Source organism: Pipistrellus hanaki (assembly GCF_964339955.1).
Source record: "Pipistrellus hanaki genome assembly, chromosome: X".
NCBI classification, from domain to species: Eukaryota; Metazoa; Chordata; class Mammalia; order Chiroptera; family Vespertilionidae; genus Pipistrellus; species Pipistrellus hanaki.
Window position 1 is genome coordinate 31,277,211 of NC_140524.1, and position 25,562 is coordinate 31,302,772.

The 25,562-nt window shown below is 38.7% G+C and overlaps 1 protein-coding gene across 5 annotated transcripts in view; it reads left to right on the forward strand.

The window, feature by feature from the left end:
• The window catches only part of TENM1 (teneurin transmembrane protein 1), a 915,501-nt gene that overhangs the window by 849,190 nt on the left and 40,749 nt on the right, over nucleotides 1-25,562 (forward strand). For all 5 annotated transcript variants that reach the window (XM_084870761.1, XM_084870765.1, XM_084870762.1 and 2 more), the window contains 2 exons: nucleotides 21,019-21,385; nucleotides 23,510-24,020. In XM_084870761.1, the coding sequence (XP_084726887.1) occupies nucleotides 21,019-21,385; nucleotides 23,510-24,020 (878 nt within the window). The remainder of the gene's footprint in view (nucleotides 1-21,018; nucleotides 21,386-23,509; nucleotides 24,021-25,562) is intronic.

A 25,562-nucleotide genomic window follows, 5' to 3' on the forward strand; every position in this document is an offset into this window, starting at 1 on the left:
ATGATATATTTAATGTTATGGTTTTTTCCAATAATAATAATAAACTCATACCAACTAAACCTCCAATGAATTTTCCCATTTTCTTTCTCTCTTTTCATGCCTGGACATCAATAGTCCAGATATCTCACTGCTCACAATTAGCTGCAACAGCAGTCCAAATGGAAGCATCCTAAATTAGCAATGTTCTGCTCCATTCATTTCAGCCTCATACACTGGGTCAATACACATAAGTCCCAGCCAGTCCCTCCTACTGGTCCAAAGGTTCATAATCATAAATGGAGATGTGGAAGTAGGGAAGTGCTAGTCTCTACAAAATAAAGAGGGAACACAGCCTACATTAACCATGCTGTTAACTTAGCCACTCTCAGCTAAAAGACCTCCATATATCAAAAACTTTAAATGTAGAAGTATTTGAATTAGAAAGTAATGACTATTGAATAAAAATGAGCTCACTTTCTAAAAGATGTGCTTATTAGCTTAGAGTAATTATTCATTTATTTCTTCAGTGGTTCTGGGGTATATTTTATCAAAGTTATCTGGACAAATGCCTAACCATCCATTTATTTCCCTTTTACCAAGGTAGCATGTCTAGTAGAATGAACATAGACAGTCCTGGTTATGATTCCAGATTCTACCATTTATTAACAGTGCAACCTTAGGCAAGCTATTTAGGAGCTTCTTCAATAGTAAAAAGTGGGATAAAAACACAGATTGTTTCCTAAAACTATTGTAAATTTAAACAAGAAAACAAATATGAAAGAACTTTGTTTTTTGAGAGGTACTTGCAACTGTAAATTGTTGGTATTGATCAAAAGTGAAGAGAGAGGTCATATGGTATTACATGAAACATTGGCTTTTATGTGTTCATTTGCCACAGTGGTTAGGTAGATGGCATATGGAAAGAAGGTGGCACAAACATTGATCTATATAGCAATCAAATTATGCTGTCATAGATGTTCTTCAGACTCTGATTTGACAGCAGCACTAAGAACCATTAAAAACAGTTTTCTTTAGGAGTCCCGAGTGGCTCTCCACATTATGCATCTGTAAATGAGTGATCTGTTAAAGTTAATAGCTGAAAATTATATAATAATGCTAAAGAAACAGAACTTTTAGTTACCATTTCTACATTTTAGAAAAAGAACATCTATTTTTGAATTGTTTATTCTGTTCTTTTCTGAAATACAGCACTATAGAAAAAGTGTTAAATCATTTTTGTCTACTTATTGACCCAAAAGAGATTCCTCTATAATTTCAGATTTAGCACTACACTTGGAAAACAGACACTAGAATTTTAGAACCAGTTAATTATGCCTCTTTATGAGGCTAATTTAATAAATGGTTCGATTGTTGATTAAGTGCCCCCACCTTTTTTTAAATGTGAAAGCACTTGGAAAAGTATGAACTGCTATACCAATATAAAGGATGATGTAAGACATTAATTGGCATCTTCAGGAAATATTTTCTGTTGATTCATCATATACTTGCTTAAAGTAGGAGGACATAAGAATAAAATAATTCTGCAAGGTGGTTATGCTGATTGCGAGATATATGTAATTGTCAGTCTCTAATTAAAATATATTCCTGGATAATTTTATTTATTACTCATTCAATCCAAACCTACTCTCATTGTGCCAGCAAATACAGAACACCTTCTGAAACTGCAAAGGAAAGCCAAGCTTTTCTCTAATCTTTTTATAGAGTGTGTAAGAGACAAAACACGGCTTTAGGGCAGACCCTTCTTCCTAGTTATATCAGTATAAAAAGTCAGGCACTGGTTGGTGTGGCTCAGTTGGTTGAGCATCGTCCCACGTACCAAAAGGTTGCCAGTTTGATTCCCAGTCAGGTAACATATCCAGGTTGCATGTTTGCTCCCTGGTTGGGGTGGGTGCAGAAGGTAACCAACCGATGTTTCTCTCTCAGATCAATATTGCTCTCTCCCTCTCCCTTCCTCTATCTCTAAAATCAATAAACACACACACACACACACACACACACACACACACACGTGTAAATCACAGTGGTTGGAAACACAGACTACCTGGATTTGAATCCCAGATCTGCCACCTACAGATGTACACCCCTGGGAAAAATTCTTTATCTGTAAATGAGATGATAAAGTTACCTTTCATTATAGAGAAGTCATGAGGATTAATAAGTATAGATAGATAGGTATATTATGATATAGATAGATATAGATAAATATAGATAGATAGATATAGATATAGATACAGATGTATAGATGTATAGAGAGATATAGATATCACTTAGAAAAATGCCAGGTTCATAGTGCTCAATAGATTAGCAGTAGAAGCAGCAACAGCACTACTGTAATACAGTCATGATCCACTTAACAATAGGGATAGCTCTGAGAAATGCACCATTAAGTGATTTCATCGTTATGTATACTTACTAGTATACAAACCTAGGTGGTATAGCCTACCACACACCTAGACCATATGGTGTAGCCTATTGCTCATAAGTACAAATCTGTATATTATGTTACTATACTGAATGCTGTAGGCAGTTGTAACAAAATGGTAAACATTTGTGTGTCTAAACATAGAAAAGACAGTAAAAATCTGATATAAAAGATTATAGCAAGATTGTAATCTTACAGACTACTGTCGTATATGCAGTTTGCAGTTGACCAAAATGTTATTATGTGGCTCATAACTGTCGTAGTGTTTGACCTCCTATTCACAGAACAGAAAATTGAACAGATAATTTACTGAACCAAGATAAAAAGGACCAAGAAGAAATTTGGCACAGCTATAGAAATTGTGTAATCTTTCCTTCTGTCCTTTATACATAGGTATATCTTTTGCAGAGAGAAATGCATGCATATATCTATCTATAGATGAGTTTGATGGGCTATACAAACATGTGCTCCAGCGACTGGTCTTAAACTGCATTGACCCTCACAGAATGTTTCATCTGCCTAATGTTGATGTGAAGCTCTATCTAAGTCACTTAAAGGATGTTCACTATAGTCATTGAATGGTACCCCAAATCATTTTCTTTCTGGTTTCAAGAAGTGTCATGCTCGAACAGGGGCAGATCCAGAGGCAGAGAAGCAACAATCAGACTGCCAACCTTCAGAGGGAAGCTAGGGGAGGGTGGACGAAAGGAAGAGAGATCAACCAAAGGACTTGTATGCATGAATATAAGCCTAATCAATGGACATGAACACCAGGATGATGAGGACATGAGGGATGGGGGGGAAGCTGGAGGGTTAATGGAGGGATGAGGACAAATATGTAATACCTTAATAAAGAAATTTAAAAAAAAAATAAAAATAAAAAAGAAGTGTCATGCTGACTGTAAAGCTAAGGCTGGAATGCAGTAAGAGTTTCAGACATAGTGATTTGAGATATGTAGATTTTAAATCATCTCCATCTATTTGAAATCAAGAGGTAAAGGAGCAGTTTATTTAGTGGGTAGCCTATGTGTGTCAATTTCCCCAAAAAATTAAATATGAGAGTAGATAAATAAGAAGACAGAGTTTATCTAGGTCAGTATGATGCATGTGACTCTCCCAAGACAAAACAAAGAGGCTCCCAGCTAAATAGGAAATCAAAAGGAAAGATGAGCCTGATGTATTCATAAGAAGAAAACAGTGCCCTAGGACTTTTGAAGAAATATTAGTCTATAAGATGCTTTATTTATCCAATAATCTTTCTTTTTTATCAAGATATTCAGGTTCCAAGCATGTCAATCATTTCTTTAAAATTCTAATATATAAAAACCCAAATTTAACAGAAGACAAACTGAGAAAAGCATTGCAATAAGGTGGTCCAAAGAGTTCTTTTAAATATCATTTCCCTTTTCCAAATTCATCTAAACTCTTTTTTTAAGTGCAGTTTTCAGGCTTGCATGTTTTAAGTAGAATCACATTTGGGGTATAATAACCTATTGTCAGAGATATTTGCATTGCTTCCTCCAAAGTGACAGCTCAGGTTGTTTTTATAAAAAGTAGAAAGCAGCAGGTCATTTTCAACTCCAGCATATCCAAGTGCTACTGAAATGTCTACACCCAAGCAAATAGCCAGAGTTTTCTGGGGTCTTAAAATAAAAGTCAAGTACCATGCTCAATGCTATATCAAAAACATAGTTTATCACATAAATAAAACCCCCTCAGCAATGTCCTCTTTCCACATAAAGGACAATGGCATGTTAGCCCTTATTAAAACTATAAGCATTAGAGGAAAAACATCTTCAAAGTTCAGGGAGAGTCACAAGATGCAAAGCTTGCAGACTACTTTGGAACCACTCAGTCTTCCACAAACTTCACTCTTCAGGCACCATGACCTGAAACAAAGCCCAAACTCTCGAAGATATAGAAATATCTGGTTGGTAAAATTCAGTGGTTACAGTCTGGGCGTTATATGACCAACATCCTGGCCTATGTCCCAATCTAAGCCAGTTGGCCTAATTATATTTCAGAATATACCTATAAGTAAAGGCGTCCTCTCTGTTAACTATGGGAGAGGGAAGTGCATGAATCAGTGCCAATGCATCTTTTTAAAATGGAAACAATTCAAAGGGAAAGTTCTGTTGGCTGTCATCAGGAATATCATCTTTTTCATGCAAAAGTTAATATATTTGAGAAAGTGAGCCCAGAGAAATATAAAACATTTACCAAGAGGCTATACCTACTGAGAGGTGTTTATCTTGAGATCCATAGGAAGAGAAGGTATTTATTTATCCACTTCAGACTACACTTCTGCCTTTAAATCAAGAAGAGGATTCTGAAGGAGCAATCCCAATCTCTGACAAGGAGACTTGCATGAGGGAATATAAAAGATACTTAGTAGTAAACACCTAATGTATTAATAGTTACAAGTAAATTTAAGTTTATGGAAAATGTCATGGGCCAACCTTCTGAACCGTTCAGTACAGAATTCTGTCTCCAAAAGGCATATGGAAGAGTGGCATGATCCATCGTGAAATCATCCTCAAAAATCACAAGATGAAAAGTTTCTAGAAAATAATAACATCAGCATGGCTGGTACAGAGAGTCAGAGAAACTCTGGGTAAAGCCAGTCAACCAACTTCATAGAGTCCAAGCACAGTGAATTTATTTTGTATGCATATTTTCTAGACATGACAGCTTCATAGGCCAGTAGATATGCAGCAGATGCTAGTGACTAACAAGTTCTCTGGAGCCGAGGCAGTCTTTGCTGGTTCTTATTCATCTTTGTTAGCTTTCTTTTTCCACTGGCCTACAGTGGGTATTGTTCTTTCTCTGCCCTTGTATATGAGTTCATGCTGTGAATCTCAGTCAAGCAGTCAGAAAAATAGAAACCACATTAGTTATTTTAGCAGAGAGAAATTAATAAAGGGAATGAGCTGTACATGTATTAAAAGGTTGGAAATAAAAGAGAAATAATATCTGCAGGAAGCATCCCCAACCTCTAGCTAGGGTTGGGAAACAAAGGAGAAACAAAAAAAAGAAGTTGGAATTATCATAACCTAGAAATACAGAAGATTTATTTACTCCATTGAGGTGGGACCTACTCCTCTGAGAAGATGCCAAACAGCTGCTTCAGGTACATCTCAGGGGTCATGATGAAACTGATTCTCAGAGTACAGAAAGGAGCTGTTAAGTGCAGCCAGCTACTGTTGCCAAGATGAAGGGCTGCTGTTGCAGGAACAGAAAGCAAGCAGACAGGAGCAAGTCCTTTCTCTCTCCTCCAGCCTTCCAAAATAATTTTATTTCCTATATTGTCAGGACCTATCAGAAATCCAGCTGGCAAAAGAGAAATGTAGTTCACAGAGTCCCAAGCCTAGTAACACAAAGCAACATCTTTAAAAGGGTGAATTTGGAACTATGAGACAATAAATAGCTTAATAACTAGCACACTGTGCAATGAGGTGTTAAATTTCCATGTCATTGTTGCTGCTAGAGTCATTCAGATATGCTTACAGTTTGGATGTAACATTAATTAGAGTGGACTGTTTGCCACAGAGGATTTCATCATCGCTTTATCCTCAAGAAGTTGGCATTGGGAGACCTCAAGTATAGGTGCTCATTGTGTTTGTGAGAGTGGTTCTGACTCCCCTCTTGTTGAAGCTCAAGCATTCAATATTCATCTCACCATTTTTTACTTTTGTTCAGGCTGAAGTCCATACCCTGCCTGCTTCCTTAAATGATTCTGTACACATGGTAATTGGTCAGGTGGCCAGTCTCCAGAGGTCTAGAAGCATGAAGCTTGAACTGGACCATCTGTTGAGTACATGCTGTTTTGTATTACACACAGGGGAGTGGTGGGCAAAACCCAGAAGCATACTGGAGGTCTAATGAAAATAGGACCTGCTAAGTCTTCCCTCTCAATGTTCATTGGGCCATCTGCTCTTATTAGTGTCCTTATCATTTGGAAATATTACAGAGTTAAGACAAGAGAGACAATCTGCTCAGACATGGTGGCTCAGTGGTTAAGCATGGACCCATGAGCCAGGAAGTCATGGTTCGATTCCTAGTCAAGGCATATGCTCAGATTGCGAGATCAATCCTCAATTGTGCAAGAGGCAGCCAATCAATAATTCTTGCATCACTGATGTTTTTATCTCTCTCTCCCTCTCCCTTATTCTCTAAAGTCAATAAAAAAATATATTTTAAAACAAAGAGAGACAATCTGTGGAATTCTAGTCTAACTTGAAATGAACTTTTGAGCAGAGCAATCATGAGTTGTGATATTGTTCTTCCCATTTAGAACCGTGCCCACTTATATCTTAATATCTCCATGGTGGAATTTTTAATAGGTCCTGCCTGAAATATTATACTGGAAAGAAGGGCTAGCAGTAGCTACAGAAATGAAAACATAATCTCAGATCAATGAAATCAGACCATTTCATAAAAGCCATGCAGTCATACTTCTGGTCTGTAAATTGCTTTAGGTGCCAAAGGGAATTGGAGGCTTGATCTATTCCGTCAAGCCAATACTGTAATATTAACAACTTGTAACAGACAAGTTTCTGCAACTTCTTAGCAGGAAGGAACTCAGCAGAATGATTCCAGGAGCTTCTTATTACTTCCTGCTCCTATGGAGGCAAAGCCTTCATTCTTAGGCAGATAGGAGCCCCACCTCTTCTTGCATGAAGACCCACAATGGTCTTCTCTTTACTCTGAATTCTCTCAGAATTTATATCTCATCACCTGGCCTCACATTTGATTTCATGTCACCTTGGCTTGTTCTCTAGTTGTCTCTCCTTCTATAGTTGTGTCTCCCACAGTGCTGGATATATAGTAGTATTTAATAAATACATATAAAGTTAAGTTAAAATAGACTCAAAAGAAAAAAGTGCCCTGGTCAGAATTGCTCAGTGGTTGAGCATTGATTTATGAGCCAAGAAGTCACAGTTCAATTCCTGATCAGGGCACATGTCCAGGTTAAAGGCTCAAACCCCAGTAGGAAGTGTGCAGTAGGCAGTCAATTAATGGTTCGCTCTCATCATTACATTTCTGTCTCTCCCTCTCCCTTCCTCTCTGAAATTAATAAAATATATTTTAAAAAGAAAGAAAAAAAGTAATGCTTTCCTGTTCCTCTCCCTAAATTCAAAAGTGCTGAAAGGGTTAAGTTCTTTGTCTTTACTGATAAAACCCAATATACAGAGATACAAATAGTAAATCTGCAAGTAGCATCATGTGCAATATGTTCTTCTTACAATAACAATCAAATTTACAAACAAATTAACTGTGAAGTCTGAAGGACATTCTGTAGTTTTCACACTGGGCCTTCCTCTCCTGCTGATAGATGACTTTGACTGTAAATTGAAAACTGGAAGTGGTTAAACGTTCCATGTATTCACAAGTGCCATTTCCAAAATTGAGGCTTCAGAGAGGAGATGCAAGAAAGGGTCGATGGAAACTCAGAGCAATTATGCCTGTTATTAAGATGAGGTAGTGGCAATTATACAGCAGACTCAGAAAGTGTGTACGTGCTGATTGCTCTAAGGGAGCCTGAAAGAACAAATTTTTATAGCACCCATCAGGCCTTGGGTCTCTGGAGGAAATAAAGATTTTCAGCCATTCTGTCAGTGTGCTTTTGGACAGAGCTTATGGCCTCAGGAACCATCTTGGAAAGGATATATGCTTTTTTTCTTAATGAGCTTGGATGAAACTCTTATATAACGGGATGGCTTTGTTCACTATTTCTTTTCTCTAGGATAACCATTCTCAAACTTTTTGAAAATATTTATTGTTGAAAGTATTTGGTGTCGGGACCCATTTACACTTCTAAAAATTATTGGGAACCCCAAAGAGCTTTTCTTTATGTGGGTTTTATCTGTCAATGTTTACCTTATTAGAAATTAAAGTTGTTAATTTTTTTAAAACACAAAGTTATACTAGCCTTAGGTACTATCTGGAAACATCCATTGCACACTCCTGAGAAAGTATAAAAGTCAAATAATATTATTTAAAAATAGTATTGCCCTGGCTGGTGTGGCTCAGTTGGTTAAAGCCTCATCCCGTACACCAAAAGGTCTCAGGTTCAATTCCCTGTCAGGACACATGCCCAGGTTGCCGGTTTGATCACTGGTTGAAGTGGGTGCGGGAGAAAACGATCAATGTCTCACACACAGCAAGGTTTCTCTCTCTTCCTCTCCCTTCCTCTTTCTAAAAATCAATAAAAACATGTCCTTGAGTGATGATGATGATGATAAATAATAGGTTTGACTCACATACCTTCTTGAAAAAGTATTGGGAATCCCCAAAGTCTGCAGACCAAAATTGAAATACTATATTTCGTCAATTATAAGACACTGTGGATCATAAGACATAGCATCAATTTGATAGCTTTGGGCGGCAGGGGAAATTGCCCCATTAAATGTATGCATTGATTATAAGACACAGACTCACTTCAGAAAAGTTAAACTATGGAGGGAGTAGGAAATGCACATCTGACAACTGAGAAAGTATGGAAACTGCCACTAACCTGAGTGAGTCTCTGGAAATCCAGATTTGCTGAGTCAAACATGTTGATGAAAAATAGCTCCCTTTTGCTTGCCTCAGCTGGCAGCGCCCATCGCTGCTAGTAGCTTGAGCCCCACCCCCATCCACCTGGAGAGCCGCTGCTCCTTTGGTGTTTGATCATGGCGGCATTAGGCTCATGGCCATGGGTCATATATACGAGATGCTTTCATGGATTAAAAATGTTACAGTCAATGAAGCACTAATGCTTTCATTCAACATTTACCAACTGTAACACCATATCCTGAGAATACAAAAATGGATGAGATCTCATCCCTACCCTTGAAGACTCATAGACCTCGTAAAGAATATAGGAAGGCAAACAAGTATTTACAGTATAATAGAGGAGCTATTTCTGAATGAGTCATGGAGCTAGAAGAACAGTTGAATAAATACCCAAAGATAGAGCACTGTGTATTTAAGAATGCTTAAGGTTAATCACCTAGTTGAAGCAATTAGTCATCCTCTTAACAAAGGGCTGCCCTAGTGGACTATACCACATCTGTTTGTCACTTTCAGACATTAATTTATTTCAATTTAATTTAATTTTGAAAACACAGGGGATCTATGCAGTGATGTAAAACTAGAATTTTGTTCAACCAGTTTGGCCATAATGGTGTAGGCTAGGGGTGTCGAACTCAATCAGAGAAGGGGCCAAAATCTAAAATCCAGCCTAAATCGCGGGCCGAATGGTTTACTGAACAGTCATAAACTGACAATGTCATAAACTGACAGCAGAGTGCAGTGATGACAGCGCGGTGAAGGCCACATTGCAAGGCCTGGCGGGCTCGATTTGGCCCGCGGGCCTTGTGTTTGACATATGTGGTGTAGGCAATAGTACCAGTCAAGAATAAAGCTTAACAGAACATTTTCTTCACTGTGATTAGATTCATCTGAGAAAAACAGAACCTATCCCCAACATAACAGTGGCAAAATCAAGATAGCAGCCAATCATCTGGGAGTCAGGCTCCTGTATTTCCACCCTGTCATCCTAGCACATAACTTCCATTACATGGCCACCTCATGGTCTAGGATATCTACTAAAATTCTCACCGGTATATCCATATTGCAATTTGGAAAGAAGGGCAAAAAGATGTTCCTTCCAGTTATGCCAGCTCTCCTTTACCAGCTTTTTAAAACAAGAATATAAAAGTGTGGATGTTTCCACATTTTTTCTTACTTGTGGTTGCATTGAATTTGATCACATGGTTATAAATAATTGCAAATAAGGCTGAAATGTCTTCTATTATAGAGAACAGTGTTCCCAGATGAAATATTGGGGATTTACTACTAAAGAGGAAGGAGTGAATGATGATAGGGTAGGACTGGAACTAGTAGTCTCTACTGCAGTCATCTTAGTAACCACAAATTCAACACTTTGTTTTGATCTTGAAACTGTCTGATCTTCTTCAAAGTTATAAAAGCCTTTTAGAGAAAGTTTGGTTTTCTGCAGTTGGAAAGCATGATAAAACCTTTTTATGTGATGACCCCTATTGATATTACTTTTAAAAAGTGGAAATTATTAGAAGATGAAACATACCAGGACTACCTTGGGGTTGTTTTGTTTTGTTTCACTTTGCTTCCTCCACTCCCAAAATGTTTTAGGAACACTGATGTAGATGTAATTTAATCTATAGGCTATACAGTAGAATGATTCTAAAGCACAGTCCAATTGTGACTCTTGGTTAGATTAATGATTCTGGCTATTCATCTGCAATGAATAATTCGACTAAAGTGTCAGTTATTCTGATTGGGCAGCCATGAAGACAGACCATGCTGATGCATTTGACCAAAGGTTGAGAGGTTCTTCAAACTCTCCAGCCATGATTCAGAGAAACACAAAAGCGTGGATCTGAGATAATGGGAAATAATTTGCTGATTGACAAGTCCATGTAGTCCTGATATATTTCATCTTCTAATAATTTCCACTTTTTAAAAGCAAGATCAATAAGGGTCATCACTCTCAAAGGTGTCGTGGTATTTTGCAACTGCAGAAAACCAAACTTTTCTCCAGACGGCTTTTTCCTTCTTTTATAAAAGCTCAGACAATATCAGTGTCAAGAAATGAGAAGGCCATTTGGAAACTGACAAAAAGTGATGCTAACAGTCTGCAATTACCAGCTCTTAGAAGCATAGGGAAATCTACATGGCACTGGCAGAACACCTGGCAGAGAGCACTAAGTCCTGTCGCTGTATCTTCTCCAAGGCTAGCCTACTACAGAAGAAATAATCATATTCTTCTTGATAATTCTTATTGAAGAGGCCTCAGAGATAAAAATCAAACCAAGTTGTTTTTCAAATGAGCTGTAAGGCTAGAAATGTAGTAAAGCAGGGAGAATCAAAATGTCATATTTGGGATGGGGATAGAAGGCCTTTTGGCAAACAACTTGATTTTTACAGCACAGTTGAACTTTGAGAAAAGTTATTAGCGCTTGGTGGCAATTATAAAAGATAGTAACAGCCATGATAGTTTTTGAGGCTCTTCCATTAAAATGGATGAAATGGAACAGTAATGTTTACTGATCTATGTCACTAGCAACCCTTTGTATATACTGGAAAATCAAGGAAATTAAGTCAGCAAAAGATTATAAACTCTGTGAGGGAAGGATCCAGTCTATCTTGTTTAGAGTTGGCTCCCTAATGCCTAGCCTAGTGCCTAAAATGGGATAAACAGACATTCATTGGCAGAACAAAGGAAGTTAATTAAAGTAGCATGTTTTGAACTTGGAATTGTATCAAGTATACTGTTACTGATAACAGTGTGGAATACAAGTAATAAGCTAAAATGCTAGCCTGAAATTGTCTAGAAAATATATGTGAAATAATATGCCCCAATATAAGCCAAATATTTCTTGGCAGACCCATAGCTTAGAAGGATTCTCAAATAATGGAATAAATGATCAGGTAGAAATATCTGGTGACAGAAGCAAGGGAAACATTAACAGAGTATGACTATATGATTGTGTCTAGGAGTTCATGTGGTAGCCAAGGAAGAGAACATTGAGGTATCCAGACAGGGACCAGAAAAAATACAGGCATGTTCTATCATAATAATTATAATAAAATAGCATTTATAGACTTCTTTCTGTCTACCAGGCGCTGTGCTAAGTGCTGTATATAGATTTTTCTTGAGAAGATATTGCAATACACAATTTCTAGAAAGGAAACTGAGGCTCAGAGAGGTTAACTGATTTGCTCCAAGAATGCAAAGCTAGTAAATAATAAATAAAATGTTGAACCCAGGAAGTCTTGACTCCAGAGTCTGAGCCCCTAACAACTTTCTTCTACTACATCTGAGCCTTTGTCTAGGGAGAAAGTACATAACTTCATTGCATTCTCAAAAGGCTCTGTAAATCAAAAGAAAAAAAAAACTTTTTTTTAAGTATGAGAAGCAGTTTTCCGGATTGTCAGCACCATGAAGGCAGGGACTATGTCTACCCAGATCAGCACTCAGATATTTGTCAGGTGCTTGAATGGAAGACTGTTGAAATGGATGGAGGTACTGGTGAATAGATGGCCTGTAAATAGGTTTTCCTGCATCATCAGGCTGGTCTCCCTTCAGTCTGTGCCCCAAACTGCAGCCTAAGTGATCTTTCTAAAATACAAAACTGACCATATCAGCCCCCAACTTTAAAGACCTTCACTGACTCCTCAACACCAGTCTAAATCTAAAGTTCTTAGTAAAGCAGCCCTCCATGATTTGGGCCAGTGGTTCTCAACAAGAGATAATTTTGCCACTCGGGACATTTCTGGACATAATTTTGGTTGTCACAACTCAGGAGCAGGTGCTACTGCTATCCAGTAAATCGCTGCTAATATTTTATCATGCACAGGGCATCCCCACAACAAAGAACCATCTGGCCCCAATTGGCAATAGTGCCTCAGTGGATAAATTTAAACCTTGTCCCTGGGAAACATTTTAACTTCATTGGCCACCACTACCCACCCTACTTTATTTCTAGTAATCCCAGACCATTGTTCCTTCCCTCGCTCTCATAGATTTCATGCTTCTATCCATTTGTTCATACTTTTCTCTCAACTGAGATCATTCTTTCCATCTTCCTTCTTCTCAATACCTTTGCTTCCTCCTTCAAGATTAAGTTTACACGTTTCTTTTCTAGAAGTATTTCTCCAAATCGCTTCCTCTGTGTTCTTATGGGCATATGTCTGCCATATTATTTAACCACATTATTTTGAAATGACCTATTTCTGTATCTGGCTTAACTTTGAAATAATCAAGGGCCAGGAACCTGTTTTATTTACTGTTATAAGAGTGCCTGGCACAAAGTAGGACACACAGAGCATTGAACTGAAAGATAACACATGAGAAAGACAAATTGCTCAACTGGTAATGAGTTTTGATCTTCTCAGCCAAAGAGAGCACCCCCTTAGAGCATCCCCACAAAGTAAAGGAGAGGCCAGACTTGGTGAAGAGAGTGTGAAGGAATATGTTCACTCTTCTAGATGAGAAATCAGACTGCATAGAGGCAAAGAACACATATTAATAGTTTCTTTCCATACAAAGAGCTTGACATGTAGGAAGCACTGAGTAAACAGTAGTTACTTTCTTTTTGTACGTATATGTGTATTAAGGTATTATATGTGTACATATATTACCATTGCCCCTCACCCCACTCCCATACATGCCCTCACCCCCCAGAGTTTTGCATCCATTGGTTATGCTTATATGCATGCATTCAAGACCTTCAGTTGATCTCTTAGCTCCCCTACCTCTCCCTAACCTTCCCACTGTAATTTGACAGTCTATTTGATACTTTACTGACACTGTATCTATCTTTTCATTCATCAGATTATAATGTTCTTTATTATCCACAAATGAGTCAGATCATGTGGTATTTTTCTTTCATTGACTGGCTTATTTCAGTTAGCATAATGTTCTCCAATTCCATCCAGGTTGCTGCAAATGATAAGCATTCCTTCTTTTTATGACAGCATAGTATTCCATTGTGTAGACATACCATAGTTTTTTGATCCAGTCATCTGCTGACAGGTACCTAGGCTGTTTCCAAATATTAACTATTGAAAAATGTGCTGCTATGAACATAGGGGTGCATATCTCCTTTCTGATTGGTGTTTCTAGTTTCTTAGGATATATTCCTAGGAGTGGGATTACTGAGTCAAATGGGAGTTCCATTTTCAGTTTTTTGAAGAAATTCCATACTGTTCTCCGCAGTGGCTGCACCAGTCTGCATTCCCACCAGCAGTGCATGAGGGTTCCTTTTTCTCCACATCCTCACCAATACTTATCATTTGTTGATTTATTGATGATAGCCATTCTGAAAGGTTTGAGATGGTTCCAAATTGTCATTTTGATTTGCTTCTCTTGAGTGACTTTGATCATGTTTTCACGTGTCTCTTGGCCTTGCTTCTGTCTTCTTTTGAAAAGGTTCTATTTAGGTCCATTGCCCATTTTTTTATTGGATCATTTATCTTCCTTTTATTAAGTTATATAAGCTGCCTGCAGATGTTGGGGATTAAACCTTTATCAGTGACAACATTTGCAAATATGTTCTCCCATATAGTGGGCTTTGTTGTTGTTTTGTTGGTTTCTTTTGCTGTGAAAAAGCTTTTTATTTTGGTGTAGTCCCATTTGTTTATTTTCTCTTTAGCTTCTATTGCCCTAGGAGCAGTATCAGTGAACAAATTCTTTCGGCATATGTCTGAGATTTTGCTGCCTGTGGATTCCTCTAGTATTGTTATGGTTTCCTGTCTTATGTTTAAGTCCTGTATCCATTTTGAGTTTATTTTTGTGTATGGTGTAAGTTGGTGATCTAGTTTGATTTTTTTTTTTTTTTGCATGTATCTTTCCAATTTTCCCAACACCATTTACTGAAGAGACTGCCTTGACTCCATTGTATGTACAAGCCTCCTTTGTCAAATATTATTTGAGCATAGTGATTTGGGTCGATATCTTGATTCTCTATTTTATTCCATTGATCTATATGTCTGTTCTTGTGCAAGTACCAGGCTGTTTTGAGAACAGTGGCTTTGTAATACAGCTTGAAATCTGGTACAGAGATCCCTCCTACTTTGTTCTTCTTTCTCAGGATTACTGTGGTTATTTGGGGTCTTTTTTTATTCCAGATGAATTTTTGGAGAGTTCTTTCTGATCTGTGAAATATGCCATTGCTATTTATTGGGGAGTGCATTGAATCTATAGATTGCTTTGGGTAGTATGGACATTTTAATGATGTTGATTCTACCAATCCATGAACATGGTATTTTCTTCCATCTGTTTATGTCTTCCTCTATCTCTTTTTTCAGTGTCCTGTGGTTTTCCGCAAATAGTAGTTACTTTCATTAAAGGCTCAGATGGGTGGCCCTGTAATTTTATAGACGTTAATGATTAGGAACAGTTCAAAGGAAGAGGTGGCAACTATTTATATTTTTTAAGTAGGTCAATTTAAAGGATATTAAGTCAATAATAGTGTGAGTATTGTACAGGTAAAGCAAAATTCATGAAGACATTAATGTGGGAAACAGAGCTGAAAGGAAACTATAGGGTGTCCCAAAAAATGTATACACAATTTGAATGATGATAAAGTCAGTATTTATTACCATAGAGTTCACTTTCAAAAAAATTTTAAAAAAATCTATATAAATGAATAATTTTTTTGTCAACACCTGTTTCCAAACTGATTACCATTCTGGTCCAGACATTGCTGATAATGTGAATGGAATCACAAACATCAAGAATCATTTAGTTTGGTATTTGTACACCCTCAATTCATCAACAGTTGCCAATTTTGTACTGTAAACTTCATCTTTTATGTGTCCCCATAAAAAGTCTAGTGGATAAATTTTCTTTGTTCAAAGCTTAGTCTGTTTTCACCCATTATTTCAAATCAGTTAAACCTGAAGAAGAGTAGAATTTGAGCTATCAGCTTTTAAAGTATGTATACATTTTGGGGGACACAGCCTGTATATTTAACTAAACTGGATTCCTTCTTGATCTAAAGGTCTATGACTTTGAAGCTGTTATTAATGTTAATACCACTTATCATCCCTTAGGCACTGGGCTGAACACTTTACATCACTATCTCATTTAACCCACTTGAGAGTAACCCACTGTAAAGTAACTCTCAGAAGTTAGCTAGATTATCATTAGCCTCTTTTCCTTGTTACAGATGAGAGAATCAGAGACTCCTAGAGGAGACCTCATTTGCCTAGAGCTGTATACTGGTTAAGGAAGGACCCAGCCTTCAGACTGTTAGAGAGAGCCCAAGTGTACAAATTATAGTCTATGTCTCCATTGTGGGGTTAAGTTTATAATTGAGGGATTTTTTTCCACTTCAGTCTAATCAAGGGCTCATCTTTAGATATCGCTTTTACACATGGATTTTTCCCTCTAGGATTCTGCCACTTTATAAACTACTACTTAGGTCAAAATTAGCTAGATCTTTAAAGCAACCATGGGACTGGCTGACCTGCAAGTCAAGTCCCTTTAAGGCAAATTTTCGATTAGCAAAAGAAGACATAGTGCTGTCAAGGCCTGACTTCCAGAAGGAGAGCTCCTTTCTGCTCAGAGTTGTTTCTTAGGGCAGGTTGTTGGGATGTGGGCACGCCCACCAGCTGGCAGCTACACTGGTGACCTTTCATGCTAGTTTAGTTTAAATACATTTTGACATTTTAAATAAATTAATGTATTTTTTCAAGGTGGGGCAACCACCACAAATTAGGCCAAGTGGTTTGCCTGTAGGCTAGGTCACTAGCAGAGTTTCCAGAGCTTAACTGTTGTGCATACATCTCTTTCTGCTCCCATGGCCCAAACAGAAATGTGTATTTCTCCACAGAATCTACTTGGATAAATGTCAGCAGCCCTCAGGGATTACTCTCAGCCCCACCTCAGTAGCATATAAATCTTGAAACTCTGCAACTAATAGATGCTAATTCTGACTGCCAGCAGCTCACAGACTCCATTCCATGTTAGCTGGTGTTAAGGAAATGCCTTGGTAGGAAATATAGTGTTTCTATTATATGGGTCTAAAGCACCGGTTCCCTGAAAAATTACCTGGAAATGGGAGTATTTAACAGGAGAAGGATATAAAAGGAATTGACAACCTGAGAGAGGTGAAAAGGTCCAGTTTCTGAAAAGACAGATCCTAGACTACTAAGTAGCCACACATCTTTCATCTGAGTGGATTTCATAGACAAGCTGCCCAGCCAAATCAAATGGGAATTATAGGGATTCTGTGCAGCTGGTAGAGAAAGTGTCTCAGAAGCACAAAGGTCACTTTAGTTACAGGAAACTGCCAGAGGGTGACTTATTTGATGGAAAAGAAAACAAACAGACACAATAGCTGGTGTGTTTTTGAGCTAATATTAAATCTAATAAACATGACACCAATAGTATTGACTTAAATCAGTTGGGCAAGTTGGAGAATTTAACAGCTTATCTTCCAATGACTAGCCTTTATCTCAGAGGCAGCATTGACAGCAGCGAACAGAGTCTGAAACATGTCCTTCTCTGACTCCTGCCAGGTGTGTTGTCCCTGGCCTCTGTTCTGACCTCAGCTTTCAGACTGGGGATAATTAGAATGTCATTTCTGCCGGCTTTGTTTTTTCTGGGTCATTGACTTCAGACTCGATCAAAATAGGAGTGTTGTACTGAAATAAATACATTTCCTCTTCCTCAGGCAGCCCCAGCTTATTTCCATAGACAGCTTCTGTGCAAGCATGATGGTGTATATCGAGGTCCCAAGCGGGGTCACATGGTGGAGGAGGAGTCGGCACCCTCTGCAGTAGCAGGCGCTCATTGTCGCAGTGGCAGAGCACTGATGTGCAAAGCCCTCAGACAGACGTGCTGAGGAACACATCAAGGCAAACTGCTCTGGGAGCTGTTAAAGCTGGTGTTTAATGCTTATCCAAAGGCCTCTGTCTGAAAGGCTCTGTAGAACATGTACAACACAAGCTTAACTTTATACTCCATTAGCATTCAAATTCCTAGCTGCCCAGAGGCATATGGTGCCAACCAGAGAAGGCCAGTCTATGAGGAGGTTGAGGGCACACAAAGACATGGAGACAGAATGAGGTTGCTGGTTGTCTGGGAGAGACACTCGGAGACAGGGAGCAAAGAGCCCTGAGTGGTGCTACAGAGGAGGTCAAACAAAACCTTTGTCTCCTTTACAGTATCACTAGTTGCCCTCCATTAAAAGACAGAATTAGAGGGAGCGCCTTATCTCAGACTGACCTTTATCTACTTGATTGCTGAGTATAAGGCCTCTTTCATCCAGGGAAATAGTGTGCCTCAGAATGCAATGACAATCTGTATCTTGTTTTCAAACATTCAGATTCATTAAGAAAAACAAAGCTTTCCTTGGGCATTCATTCAAGACACAAGAAGAATAGCTACATTACTGTTACTATCTTGAGCAGGAAAGGGACAGATTTTTCTGCCTTTGCCTGGGCTAGGAGATGAGAAATAAAGCACAGAGTAAGTTAGTGGTGGGGTGAGAGGGCACATAATACAGTTCTTTGAGAAGTGCCCAGTGATAAATAGTAGCTATCAAGGAGATGTCAGGACAGACATTGGGCTAATTCCTGTGTCCAGAGGAAACTGGAGTGGAGACATGTTTGGTTAGTCTGTGGATCCCAATGTCTACCACATGATACAAGGTATACATACACACACCAATCCTTGTTTCTAATTTCTAAATGTGTCTCAAATCCATTTACTTTTCTCCATCCTAGTTCAGGCCAGTATCATCCCTCACCTGGACCACTGCAGGAGCCTCTAAACCAGTGGTTCTCAACCTGTGTGAATTGTAATGTAAATATCTGTGTTTTCTGATGGTCTTAGGTGACCTTGCTAGCAGTTCTCAACCTGTCGTGACCCACAGCTTGAGAACTGCTCCTGTAGAGCCTAAGACCATCGGAAAACACAGATATTTACATTACGATTCATAACAGTAGCAAAATTACAGTTATGAAGTAGCAACAAAAATAATTTTATGGTTGGGGTCACCACAACATGAAGAACTGTATTAAAGGGTCACAGCATTAGAAAAATTGAGAACCACTGCTCTAAACCAGCAGCCTGCCTCCCATCTCTCCTCCTCCTCCATTTTGGTTTCAACAGAAGCTAGTGTGATTCCTCTAGTACCTAAATATGACTATGGCACACTCCCACTTAAAGCCCTTCAGCAGTTTCCCGCAGCCAGAATAAAGCTAGACATGTATATATCTCCATTTCCTTGTGTATTAGTTTGCTAGGGCTTCCTTAACAAAGTACCACAGACTGTGTGGATTTAACAAAAGAAATTTATTTTCCCACAGTTATGGAGGCTAGAAGTTTAAGACTAAGGTGTCAACAGGTTTGGTTTCTACTGAGGCCTTTCTCCTTGGCATGCAGAAGACCAATCTCTTACATGGGATTTTTTTTCTCTGATAATACCCTGCTTCCTGACTCCTAGTCTGGGTTAAGTGCTCTCATACTCTCTCTGTTGCCTCCTTCTTCATAACATGGACAGTAATGTTATAGTTGTTTTGAATCTCCAAAGCCTATCACAAAGCTTAGCACAGAGAAAGTACTCAGGAAATATCCAATGAAAGAACTAATCAAACTGTTTCTTTGCTGAGCAAAGGAAGATATGCAGTGAACCAGGTCAATTAGAATTCCAAATCACCAATTGATGTGCTGTACGTGAATATGCCAGAAGATGGATGCTAGGTCTATGCCAATGGAAGGTCCTGCCCCAAAGGTTGCTATTAGAGTAAAATCTGGTTTCTTTAGCATTCTGTTTTCTAGAAGTCTCTATAACTTTGCTCTTCCATGCATCTACATGACAGTGAGAGACATTTGCATATGATTGTGACACAGAGGCCCTAAAGCACTGGTCCTCAAACCTTTGTGTGTATTACAATCACCTGGAAGGCTTGTTAAAACACAGCTGGCTGGCCTCCCAACCCAGAGGTTCTGATTCAATAGGTCTAAGTTGGAACCTATTGAGAATTCACATTTCTAAGGAGTTCCTAGGTGATGCTGTTGTTACTGGTCCAGAGACCACACTCTGAAAAACGCTGCTCTAGAGCAGCGTTTTTCAACCGCTGTTCCGCGGCACACTAGTGTGCCGCGAGATGTTGCCTGGTGTGCCGTAGGTGCAGACAAGACAAGAATTTTATAATTTTTCACTATTTTGTTTACTTAATATTTCATAATAAAGTAATTATAAAATACTTTCTTTGTGTTTATTTGATTCCTATTCAAGAGAATTACTTTATATATAGTCAATATAGGCACAGAGTTAAATTTTTTAACATTTTCTAATGGTGGTGTGCCTCGTGATTTTTTTCATGAAACAAGTGTGCCTTTGCCCAAAAAAGGTTGAAAAACACTGCTCTAGAGCAACAATTTTCAACCAGTGTGCTGCAAGAATTTTTAAAACATGCAGTGCCTGACTATTTAGTCAGGGGCACTAACCTCTTTTCTCTTACAGTGTTAAATGATAAAATGATAACAGCCAACACAGTAGCCATCTGCTGTGAATGCCCTGTCTTGAACCATAAATATGTAGGTCATATAATGATCACGTTGCACAATAAGGTTGCGTCTGATTGGTTAATTCTTGGTACCAGAAATCCCTATATACAAGTATAGGCACCTGATTTTTTAAAAAGCCACGTTGGAGCAAAAAGGGTAAGTAATTACTATTATATATTTTGTAAATCAATCAAAATTATTCCTATTTTGTCAGATTGGCAAAATATATAATGTATTTTTGGTGTGTTGCAGAATTTTAGTAATTAGTTTATGTGTGCCATAAGATGAAAAGGGTTGAAAATCGCTGCTCTAGAGGACCCTTATTGCAAAAAAAAAAAATTATATTATGCTTGAAATGTTATAAATGATAGATATTTTTACAGAACATTGGATTAATCATCCTCCTGCAACTTTGAAGGCAGCTCCAACATTGCTGAAATTCTTGAGACAAGAGCAACCAATAAGCCAGTTTTTTTTTTCCAAGGTAAAACTGCCCCTGGAAAGATATTATAATCTAATAGTGCGTGTTCTGTTCTTTTTGCAGGTGCGGTTAGAGTGGCCAACAGACCTTGCAGTCAATCCCATGGACAATTCATTGTATGTCTTGGATAACAATATTGTGCTACAAATTTCTGAGAACAGGCGCGTGCGGATCATTGCAGGGCGCCCCATTCACTGCCAGGTGCCAGGTATCGATCATTTCTTGGTCAGCAAGGTGGCAATTCACTCCACTTTGGAGTCAGCGAGGGCCATCAGTGTCTCCCACAGCGGCCTGCTCTTCATAGCTGAAACAGACGAGAGGAAAGTAAACCGCATTCAGCAAGTTACCACCAATGGGGAGATCTCCGTCATGGCTGGTGCCCCCACTGATTGTGATTGCAAAATTGATCCCAACTGTGACTGTTTTTCAGGTATGACCTTTTTAGCAATTCACCAGCTCCCCCTCTCTGTTTTCAAAAGAAAAACATGCATTGCATCTGGAAAGTCCAAAGGAAAACCAAAGTGTTGCTTGTTAACATTAATATGAGCTAGTGGAGAAAGCAGTGTGTTGGGGGTCAGATAGCCTAGCATCTGATTGTTCTGCAGCTGACACACTGAGTGGCCCCAGGAAAGCCACAAAATCTTTTTACTACTTGCTTACTTTATTTGTTAAATAGAGGTGTCATTTGTCTCAATTATATCATCTTCCTGGTTTGGGGATAGACTGATGTAAATACAAATCTTGATAACTCGTAAAGAAGTTAAGACCATTATACAAGTGTAGGACCATAATGGTATTTGTACTTTGGAGAAAGATAAACTAGGTAAAACCTACATTTAGTAATTTAGCTCAGGAAAAATATTACTTCCCCTAGGTCAGTGGTCGGCAAACTGGGGCTCTGTTGACTAATGAGTTTGCCGACCACTGGTAGACTAAATGTTACCGTGTAGTTGGAAGCTGTGAGGATTAGGCAATTGTGGCATGTTGTGGGCAAAGAGGTAAAGGGTAGTATATGACAAACTCATTAGTCAACAGAGCAGCAAACCGTGGCTCACAAGCCGCATGCAGCTCTTTGGCCCCTTGAGTGTGGCTCTTCCACAAAATACCACGTGCAGGGGGTATTAGTTTATGTGTGCCATAAGTTTAAATATCTTAAAAGCCAACACAAAAGACAATAAAAATGAGTCTGACTCATTTTTAAATACCTGACTAGGGATCAACACATTTATGTGTGCCATAAGTTTAAATATCTTAAAAGTCAACACATTTAGAAATATCTTAAACATTCGCAGGGATGCACGCACGTACAGTGCGACTGAAACTTCGTGGCCCATCACAGAAGTCGGTTTTCGGCCTGGGAGAGTCTATTTTGAAGAAGTAGTTCTAACGCCAAGCCACACTCAAGGGGCCAAAGAGTCGAATGTGGCTCTCGAGCCGTGGTTTGCTGACCACTGCCATAGGTGACTGCTTTCCAAATTGACATGTGCTATTTGAAATCCAAAGGGACTAGGAACAGACTGCTTTGGAGACACATGGGTGCAATTAAAACTTTACAACAATGGAGGGGGTCTCAAAACATTAATCTGCTACTTCCATTGTTGTTATTTCCAAAACTTTCTCCATAATCATCAGTGCCCTTTACTTTCAGTTGAAATGGAGGAGGGAGGAGAAAGAAAAAAAAAGAGCCTTTCCCCCATAACATGGAATGGATATTCCAGATAGCAAACAGTCCTCAAAATGTCAATAGATATATTTGTTGCTGGGACGTGAAAAATCCCTCCAAGCTGCTTGCAGCCCTTAATAAACTGCTTATCCAGGCCCAAATGGTTCTCTTTTAACCTTTGCTTTTACTTGGGCCAGAGAACTCTAGAGCAGCTTGGTCGATATGACTTTTGATCAATATTTCCAATGTTTTCCTGGACAGTTTTATAGTTATTTTGCTAATTTATATTTTTAATTCAAGACAAATCTAATATCTATTCTAGTTATCAAATTTGATGTTCTGAATCATTTTGCACTTACACACTTAGTGTACTTTGACAAATGTGACAATGGGAATTAGCTGAAGAAAGGTCCTCTAGGCACAGTGGATTGGAAAGGTCTGAAATAGATCCTATAAGCATTGACAGGCATTAAGTCTCATGGATTTCCAGCCAAATTTTGTTGGCTGTTATTATTTGCTGGGGTTTTTTGTGAGGTGTTTTTTTTGTGTGTTTTTTTGTTGTTTTTTTTTTTTTGTGTGTGTGTGTGTGGTGTGGGGGGTTTTTTTGTTTTTTGTTTTGTATCTTGCAGTACAATAGGTACTGAACAGCAGGATTGAGGACTTCACAAAATTGGAGTTACTGAGATAATTAGATCTTGCTGTTTATCTTCATTGGTACTGACTCAAAACTTTTGAATAATGGGTTTCAAATTTGTCAAGGAGGACATGCGGAGAATGCTGGCTAACTGTTCCCTTTCAAGTTATTCTTGATGCACAGTGATTTCTGTACACTGCTTTTTCATACAAATGCTTATGATGACAATTGTTAAAATCAGGGTCTTTCTCCCACAGGTGATGGTGGCTATGCCAAAGATGCAAAGATGAAAGCCCCTTCCTCTTTAGCAGTGTCGCCTGATGGCACCCTCTATGTGGCTGACCTTGGGAACGTTCGAATTCGAACCATTAGTAGGAACCAAGCCCACCTGAATGACATGAACCTTTATGAGATTGCCTCACCTGCTGATCAGGAACTCTACCAGTTCACCGTCAATGGAACCCACCTGCACACCTTAAACTTGATAACAAGGGACTATGTGTATAATTTCACCTACAATGCCGAAGGTGACTTGGGCGCCATTACCAGTAGCAACGGCAACTCTGTGCATATTCGCAGGGATGCAGGCGGGATGCCCCTTTGGCTTGTAGTGCCTGGCGGGCAGGTGTATTGGCTGACCATAAGCAGCAATGGAGTCCTGAAAAGAGTATCAGCCCAAGGCTATAACCTGGCCTTGATGACCTATCCAGGAAACACTGGGCTTCTGGCTACCAAAAGTAATGAAAATGGATGGACAACCGTTTATGAGTAAGTTTCTAATTCTCAGCATAGACTTTGTCAGGTTTTTGTTTGAAGTCATGTTATAGTAGGAAAATGGGTTAGTTCTTGCTGGTTGTTACATGCTAGTTTCTCCTAACAAACACAATAAAAAAAATGTCAGGAAGGAAATTTAACCCAATTCCTAGGGTTTGGACCCATTTCTCCAGAGCAGTTTTGCAGAGCATAATAATAAAAACATAGACCAAATGAAGAATTAAGGTTGGCACTGCAGGCAACTGGAATAATGTAGAAGTACATGTACTCAAGAAACTTACAGCATAGCTTAGACAAGAAGATAACATTTTATTTAAGTAACTACACTAGAAAAATGTTTGAAAGCAGCAAAGAGGCAGTGTGGTTTAACTAGTATTTCTTGATCCCTGTGGGGTTTAATGAATGAATAAATGAATGTGTGCTCAACTTAGCCAAGCCCAGCCCAATGGTGGGAGGTCAGTGGGAAGTTAGAACATAAGAAGTGGACCCTGGGAAGCAAGTGTGAAATGATGTTGAGGCAAGTGCAGAATGGGAGAGGCTGCACTTCATTGGCTACTTCAGTGAAATGTGGAGCCAATGCTCCTGTGCAGGGTTGGGCTTCCCCCTATCCCTGCATTAGTCAAATAACCAGACACATGTCAGCATTCATAGACTGGATCTGTGATAACTTTGTTTAACAAGGCATTAACACAAGATGTGTGTGACAGTGAGCTACAAGGAGGTGTCATGACACAGAAATAAAGACCATTGTCCTTGCCTTTTAAAGCATGGACAACCTTGTTTGCAAGTCAACACATTTAGAAAGCTAGTCTGCCAGCACTCAGCAAATATCTTTCCCACAAAGGGAACTGCTGAATTTTTAAGCAATTTCCTGAGTGAAGATCATCCATGGAATCTGAACCTCTGTGTCTGAAATGCCATTAATGCGAAGAATGTGACCAGTGGAGATATTAAGCATAAGGGGTTCCAAGCGTGACTATTCTGTGAGGATATAGAGAATATGAATAGAAAGTGTCCAGACCCAGGAAACCCTCCTAAGGAAAGGGACAAAACAATTGGCCTTCAAGTTTTGGCTCATTTCCCAAAGAACTGCCACTTATACAAAAGAGCTGGACAACTATTTCAGTTTCACTTAGAAAAATGTATTCAGTTGTTTCTGTTGCAAGTCTTCCTGTATTTTTGATATTTTTCTCTTACATCTTAATAACAGTAATAAAAGCCACTATTCACAGAAGCTGTACTATGTGTCAGGTACTGGGGTAGGTGATTTATATACACTATTATTTTTATGATTCCCCCCAAAAAAATATTATGGCTGTTTTATAGATGATGAAACTGAGGCACAGAATGGTTAACTTGTCCTGATTCTCACAAATGTCCAGCATTCAAACTCTCGACAGTGTGACTCATTTTTAAATACCTTAAGAAAGATGAAGTTTCTAGTGAGATTATATTTTTTAATATTCTTCTTATTGTTGTTGTTATTATCATTTTTTAATTTTCATACAAGGACGTGTCTTACTGATTCTAGAGAGA